The sequence below is a fragment of the Aquarana catesbeiana genome, linkage group LG06 (assembly GCF_042186555.1).
Source record: "Aquarana catesbeiana isolate 2022-GZ linkage group LG06, ASM4218655v1, whole genome shotgun sequence".
In the NCBI taxonomy this organism is placed as follows: domain Eukaryota; kingdom Metazoa; phylum Chordata; class Amphibia; order Anura; family Ranidae; genus Aquarana; species Aquarana catesbeiana.
Genome location: NC_133329.1, coordinates 105,673,308 through 105,681,406, shown reverse-complemented (window position 1 = coordinate 105,681,406; position 8,099 = coordinate 105,673,308). Strand labels below are relative to the sequence as shown.

Below are 8,099 nucleotides of genomic sequence, written 5' to 3'. Positions count from 1 at the left end.
GACATAACAGAGGAAGCTGCAGTAGGGAATAAGGGTGCCACCATCCTGGCTATGCAGTGTGGCAGAGATGTGTAAGTTGCAAAACTGACTGAACAGAATTAGAATGATCTTTTGTGGTTAAAACAGTTCACATATGTGTTTTATAGCATGTGTAGCCATTGGCTGACATTCCACTTTAAATAGGTATAAGCGGTAGACCCCTGAGTTTTATGTGTTGATTGTTAAAAGAAATTTGCAAAACATCCAAAGGTACATTTCTCTTCATTTAATACATATAAAGCCATTGCACATGGTAGTTTCTTAATGAGATATTTAAATTAATCCATATATATATAATTTTTTTTAATCTTTCCCGACCCCAGCAATCACTCATTCATATATATGCTATACATTTGGGCACATTGAGCACTATAGAAACATAAATGTTGAGCCTCTAATTCTCATAGAAAAATTATTCATGGATTTATTAAATAATTTATCACAAGGAGCCGTATATAAAAGATCTGAGATGTGGGCTGCGTGCGCTCTCTTGTGGCCACTTGAAGTAATGCAATTCATATCAACGTTGTTGCTAACCATAAAAATATTACTAGCATTGTTTACAAAAGAGTCATTTTAGCACCAATATTTAGGTCACCTTGTGCATCCCGTGTGGGCAAACATGGCCTTCACGCAGATGTAGGCTTAAGTACACCTGTGTACAATCCATGTGCAGCCAGTCCTATTCATGTCTATTGGCAGCGGACACAGCTGCTGCTCCCAATTTGACATCTGTGCGGGTGCATGACCCTGAAATCATACTGTCTCCGTTCGGGGACTTGCACCCACACAGGGGTCAAATTATGACTGCATTTCTTGGCTGTGTTGTACACAAACAAGGGCTGTTGATAACAGACCAATACATTTAAACTGCCCGTGTCACTGCACATTGCCCAGTAATGTATATGACTGAGATGTTAATCTGCCCACACATGTTACAAAATGATTGCACAATCAGCTTCTACACAGATTGTACAATCTGTGTAGATTTGCTAACAACTATATAACCTGAGTGCCTTCTTAAAGTGATTCTAAACACGCACTGTTTAATTTACATTGTCCTTTCTATTTCTGTATATGGATAATGGCACTATAATTATTTTAATTTTTTCCTAATCACTATACAGCTGTCACATGACCCAGATCTTTCCCAGCCTGTCTGCAGGGAAACATAAGCAGGAGGAGCTTCTGGTTGGCTGCTGCTGGTCACATGTTCATAATAAAAAGGGGAGGGAGGGAGTGGGCTGTCTTTTACCACTGTGTATATGCCCACATGTGTGACTATAGTCACATGGGCTGCTCAAATGTGATAGGGTGTAAATGCTTAGCAGTGAAACTCACTGAAAACTGAGCATGTGTAGAGTTGCCACCACAGCTGCAAAATTCCTAGCCGAATTGGGGACATGAACAAAAGGGGGAAATAGAGAGCAGCAGGGTCACCCAGGTTTTTTGCAGAATACAGAAAATGAATCTCATAGTGACTGCGTGAGTATGAACGGCATATAATATACAATTTATTGGGTTTTTTTTATGATGTGGGTTTAGTGATACTTTAATCATTCAGTTCAGATCTAATCACATGGTCTCTCCCGCTCCATAGTTGTTGGTTAATCTGAAGAGGATTGTACAATCACATTGTGATGTATGTGGCCAACTGTGCCGGCATGGTATTAACTACTATTCCACAGTAGCCCTCTATTAGTGATATAATGATATAATCACCCATTAAACAAATCTTTTAGAATACAGAATGATGGAGGATGACTGTCCTACAGTAGACCACTATAAAACCCTTTTAGCAAAGAACAGTCACCCATACTCTCAGACGCTGGCTTCAAAAGTGGGTTTCCAGGGCTAACTTATGCCAGTCCATCCAAAATGGGTGTTTAGATGTGCTTGTATCATGGCAGGCAGGTCACTCACCTATTGTTCTGGATTTGCAGACCCACCCACAAACTGCAGGCTATTCAGAGGAAATCCAGTTCTTTTATTGTACATTACTGAGGTTGCAGCAATCAAATAAGGTCCTCCTCGTCTGCAGCAGAAGGACCAAGAGTGCAATACAGTGTGAGAACCTTCTAGGAATTCCCTTGTGGAAATAATGCTGCTGGAGTCCATGAGACACAAGAAGCCAGGGTGTGAATTAACCCACAAGCAAACAACAGTATTTGAAATTCTTGTTTTGTTTGGGCTGACTTTTTATTTCAAATGGCAGTAGTTAACATAGGCAGTTTCAATTCATTGTTATGGTAAGTGCTGGGCTTGACATATCTGATTTACAGGCTTAGCCCTATGAGCCCCCTGGTGTGGGACCCCTACATAAGAAACTTCAACGGCACAGTTTCCCCTCCATTTGAGAACCGTCCAGCTCTTCTGCACAAATCTCATAATATGGCCATGCCAGAATTTTCTGTACAGCTAATATCATAGTATGTTAATTCCAGGTGAGAGCACAAATCTCTTTTGAGGTCTGTGCACAAAATTTAGAGGTGCTCAGCTGGTGTAAGGTTCTCCTACAGCACAATTATGGTATAAAAATGCTTTTCTATTCCAGAAGGCTTCCAGTGGTAGGAATGGCATCTGGCTTAGGTGGGCCTTGCTAGTGTATAATACAGTACATTTTCTTAAAAAAAGGGAATGAGCACCAATGAAGAGTTTGCTTTAAGAAACTTCAAAAGTAGCCTCATGTATCTCATGGGTTCCTGGTTGGGGACCCTCCTTACAGACATGTGTCATTAACTTACAACAGCTGACTCGAGATAAAAACCTGGAGTCTGTTTCTCTTATAAAAAAATGTATGTTTTAAAATGTAGTCCTTTAATGTTGAGGTTAACACCAGAAGTCTCTTTCAGTCCTGAAATCGGTTCAGCATCTGACATGTCCCTTTATCAAGCATGTCTCTGACTTTCCTTAGTCTCTTTTCACTAGCTGGCCGAACATAGCCAGAGGGTCCTAATAAAGCCATGCCATCTTGTACTTCCCCCATAATCAAAAGTGGATTGTCCCCCAAACCTGCAAGATTGGCGCACGGACACACCCCTCCTCCTCCTCCCTCTCCCATGGTGACCTCTAGATACTTGGTATGGAAAAGACGAAGACCCATGTGGTCATCTTTTAGCACCTCTATGAGAAGAACACGGAGCACTCGTTCTTCCCCTGAATCTTCCAGCCTTCCCACAATCACAAAGTCACTTCGGCACAAACTGGGCACCAGCCTTCCTCGAAGGTGACACCCTTGGCATTGCTTGGCTCCTGGCAGAGGGCAGCGATCTTCACAGGCTTGCCTGCTTTCAAAATTATTCTGATTTCCATGGCAACCACTATAAATGAAAGAGAAGCACTGGCGCATGAGAGGGCTATAGGCCCACCTCCATTCAGGAGTTTTACATGGGCCTCTTACAGGTGGTAATGAACAGGGATCTGGTGGCCGAGTGTGGCATGATGCACGACACTCTTCATAGGTGTGAAAGTTGTTAGCAGGACCTAGACACCCATTATAAAGAAAAGTTTGACAGTCACCACTTTGTGAGTCATAGAACCAGCGTAGGGCTTGAGGACCTAGACATTCTCGGAGTTCTGGGAGCTTTGAGCATTCAGAGGGATAGACTAGCCGCTGGTGTCCTAAACTTGCTGTGGTGGTCCCTTTCTTCACAACAGAAAGGGGGAACTGAGCACGCAGCAGTCCTGCAGAGTTTCGGGCCATGCAGACATAAATGCCAGCATCCTCTGGACGAGCATTGTAGATGACCAGCTGGCCAGAATTGGTTACAACAAGATTTCCATACATCTGGTCTGGCCTCATCAATGGAGCTGAGGGACCATCTCCCTGCTTCTCCCATAGGATTTCTGGACGTGGGCGTCCACTGGATTCACATTGTAGCCCTACGGTACCACCTATTATAACTGACTGTGGTGAGGGTGAATGGTACAATGCAGGAGGCACAGGAATTTCCAGAGGAGTGGAAGGCTGGGTGGTCTGGGGGGTAGTCTCAGAAGGGGCTGCAGTGGTGGCTGGCCAGGATGACACAAATTTGCAGGGCACCTCCACTAAGGTTATACCCCTAGCACAAGATTCAGCATCCATGTAGCAGCGATTGTAGTAAGTGAGCCCATCCGAGGCACAAGTGAAGCCTGGTTGCTTTCCACATCTTTCCCGACAGCGGCACACTGGACGACCTTCCCACATTTCACAGTCAGAACCCTGCTGAGTGCAAATAAAACCAGAGCAAGTAGTAGGATGAAGAGACCCAGGGGCCTGCAGGCCAGAGTCAGGGTATCGAGCCGCCACGCAGCTTCGTTGTCCACAGACGTTTGTGCAGCATTTTTCGAAAACTTCACACTCCTACAAGAGGAAAGAAACCATAACAGATTCATGAAACACATATATCTTCCCTTAGGGGAAAACAGTACAACATGTACACAATCAGGTGACAAAGATGTCAAATTCAAAGCATAGATATGGGTCATTACCTTGTTATGGCTTGGGGGCTTGCCTGCAAATGGTGCTATCATAAGCTGTGTTAGATGTGGGTCACTGTCTTGTCATGATTGGGAGGCTTTTTTTTTTTGTGGTTTTGGCTTGAGTTACCCTTACCCTTGAGTTACCCTTGGGTCAAAGAGGCCTCAGACTGCCAGTGATCCACCAGCTCTCCAGGTTTGGAGATGAAGATCAGAGCTTAAAACCCTCACTGAAATGTATAGAAACAGCGGCTTTTAATCAGTCTTCTACCATAGTATATTCCTGGTTTCCAGCAAATAAATGATTGAAAATGGTGTTGAAATCATTTGAAACCACCTCATTGCTACCAGAGAATGCGTTTTTTATTTTTTTCCACCTCAGTCTGTCAGGTGATAACCATCACATGAATATGGGTACCTTTAAGAAACGTTTCCACAAGAGAAATACGGATCTCTCATTGGAGACCTCTTATTGCAATGCTGTTGTGTCAATTCTCTGGTTTACTGCTTTCTGTGTCAATAACCCCAAACTTGCAGGCCAGGAATGTTGGCATTATTTGAAGCATTCGTTACCTCAACACTTCATATTCCTGATATGTGCCTGCTGTACCATGTACTTGTATGAGAAAGTATCCTGTTCTCTCTGTATTGCTCCCTCTATGTGAAACCCCTGTTGTTCCTGCTAGTCCCTCTGCTTTCTTATTAAAAACTGACCACACTAAGCAGGAGAGAACACTGTGGTCAGTTCTCTAGCTATGCTGGGAACTCAGTGTACTCCCCCCAATGATCAAACTTGTATGGCATGCCCCCACTGCACAGCCATTCATGAGGAAGCTCAGTGTGCTGCTGCTTCTTTTTCTCCCCCCCAGCTCTTATGCAGCTGAGAACAGAGAGAATGCGATTGCAAAAATGTTTTGCCTTTCATTTCTATTTTAAACTAAATGGGTTGTTTGACAAGGTGATTGTTTACAATCACTTTAAGAAGTGTTAGGGTAACACAGTGACTAAGTGGTTAGCACTTACACCTGGCGCACTAGGGTCACCGATTTGAATCCCAACCACGGCACTACTTGCCTGTAGTTTGCATGTTCTCCCTGTGCCTGCGTGGGTTTTCTCCAGGCACACCGGTTTTATCCCACACTCCAAAGACATGCTGGGAGAATAATTGGCTCCTGTCTAAATTGGCCCTAGTATGTGTGTGTGTATGAATGTGAGTTAGGGACCTTCGATTATAAGTTCCTTCAGGTCAGGGACTGACCTTTCCCCCCCTCCTCCCTTTAGATCCCCCCCCCCCACCCCTTCCCTTTAGATTGTAAGCTCCATGAGCAGGGCCCTCCTATTCCTTCCTTCTGTATTGAACTGTATTGTAATTGTACTGTCCCCCTTTTTATTGTAAAGCGCTGCGTAAACTGTTGGCACTAAATAAATCATGTATAATAATAATAATGTGAATGTACACTATACTATATATGTGTAATACACTGTGTAAATTGACAACATTATCTTGGTACCTGTATTAAACAAACAAGTTCTTATCTGCATGCAGGTTCTGAGTTAAGCTGACCATACACTTATACATTTTTTTAGTTTAGCCTGTGGGCTGAATGAATAAAATGAAACAGATTCTACCATCAATATTAAACAGCACACATGGATGAATCCCCAGCTGCGGCTACTTACTTTGACAGCCGGCACATGAGGCTGTCAAAATACCAGGAACAGTAACTACATCTGATTTGGATGCAGTTGCTGTTCGGTCAACAATTTTCCACTTGGTTCCTTCAACAAAAGTCAAATGGTGAGGCCGAGAGGGGAACTCATATTCCAAGTTTCAACTGATTCAGCAGTAATTTACCAAAATTTGAGCTGTGTATGGCAGCCTTTAGTTTCTCAATCTTTTCAACACAGAAGAACCCTTGAATTACCTTTCTGGTCTCAGGGAACCCCCGGCTAAAAATGACTCTATCTATAACTCATATTAAAGTGATAGTCAGTGGGAAGATTTCTTCTTGGGAAGAATTCCCCCCTTTACAGATAGCTAAAAATATCTATGGTGTCAGTGGGAACATATCTGAGATGCAAAAATTGCTCATTGCCCAAGGAACCCCTAACAACTTCTGGAGGGACCCTAGGGTTTCCATGGAACCCGGTTAAGGATCCCTGATTTAGTATATCAAAGTTAAGAAAGAGAGCTGGCAATACAGCCAGGCACCTAGCATTTTCAGATTGGGGTCAGCAAAAAAAAAAAAGCATTTTAATCATAAACAGACAGAGCAAGCCTAGCTAAGCACAGAGAATTAACCATTTCTTACCTGATCAGCTTCACACTCTCTTTCACAGGTACTCTGGGCGTCCACCCACAGGTTGGCGTTCAGCTGGTTGGGGCAGATCCCGAAATGCCCTCTCGCTGGGCTTGGGTTGGCACCTTGCGACACCAAGCAGAGCTGCACAAACCAAATGACTGGCCACATCTCCCTTCACCTGTTAGCCCGGGCACCTGGCACACTCCGCACTGTTAGGGAATTTATGTTTTTTATGTATATCCTTTTTTTTTATGGTGTATGCACGCGGTATGTGACTTTTGTCATACGTCTTTCATGTAGAGCCTTGTACTAAAAAAAATGTGGGTGCCAACACACCATTCTTATATTTGCATAATGTGTGCGTGCTTGGGCTGCATTTTTGTAAGCATGTGGCATGCATATATTGGACTAACACAGGCTGGGATGTGTATCTGAAGACATAGCTGTGTATTTGCAGGTTAGCATGTATACAGGTATGTGTGTAGTATGGGTGTAGGGGTTATGTGGCTACAATATAAGTGCAGCTGGCATGTACCTGTGATATGCACCCTTTCATGGCCATGTTCCTAGAGGTGTCCAGGTGACTGTGTCACAATGCCAATCCTGGCACTGCAGAGGGAGAGAGATGAAGGCATCCAGTGGGCACAGCCTCCAGAGAAATGATGTCTGACGTGCCAGGATTTTCCTCCCCTGTCCTCCTCCCTCCCGCCCCTGGCTGTGGGACAGGATAACTTTCTAATAAGCTGAGTCCAGGATGGGAGGGAGCAGCAAGCCCTGTGTCTGTGGAAGGAGAGGGGGGGTAGTGTGTCTGTTTTTACAGGGAGAAATAGGGACAGCAAGGAGGAGTGGCAGACTGGTGGTGCCTAGACATAGTGAGACAGTGCCCAGGTGACCCACTTCTGCAGGAGCAGGGCTATAGCTGTGCAATTGTCATTGAAAAGGCACAGGTGGGTATAGGCGGCATGCAGAGCACAGCCAGGAAAATGTGTCTTTGTTGTCTGTAACAGTTGTTGTGTGAGCCAGACAATGCCTGCAACTTGCAGCTGAGCCGGGTGTGGGCACACCGGTGGGTTATAGGTATGGTGTCAGGGCAGAGGGGTCACTCACACATCCTGATGGTGACAGAGGGGCAGTGTGTCCAGGGGACAGAGGCAGACTTGTGTGTGGCACTGAGGTGTGCAGAGGGAGGAGGATGGGGGCAGCACTGTGATTGGGGTGGGTGATGGGGAGTAACCCAATTCCACCCCTTGTCTCCTTTCATTCACACTGAAAAGCCCGGCCTCTTCCAGACACTAGATG

General features: G+C 44.6%; 1 protein-coding gene across 1 annotated transcript; it reads right to left on the bottom strand.

Moving 5' to 3' along the window:
- Positions 1-1,150: 1,150 nt before the first annotated feature.
- WFIKKN1 (WAP, follistatin/kazal, immunoglobulin, kunitz and netrin domain containing 1) lies at positions 1,151-7,449 on the bottom strand. Its single transcript, XM_073636612.1, has 2 exons — positions 6,810-7,449; positions 1,151-4,381 (listed from the first exon to the last, which is right to left on the bottom strand). Exons 1-2 carry the CDS (start codon positions 6,966-6,968, stop codon positions 2,888-2,890), a joined length of 1,653 nt encoding a protein of 550 aa, XP_073492713.1. The 5' UTR covers positions 6,969-7,449; the 3' UTR covers positions 1,151-2,887.
- Between the last annotated feature and the right edge of the window lie 650 nt (positions 7,450-8,099).

Coding starts and splice junctions, on each gene's coding strand:
- WFIKKN1 (XM_073636612.1), bottom strand. CDS start 6,968: ATGTGGCCAGTCATTTGGTTTGTGCAGCTCTGCTTGGTGTCGCAAGGT. Junction 4,382..6,809: donor GAGAGTGTGAAGCTGATCAG/GTAAGAAATGGT, acceptor TTCCTCTTGTAG/GAGTGTGAAGTTTTCGAAAA.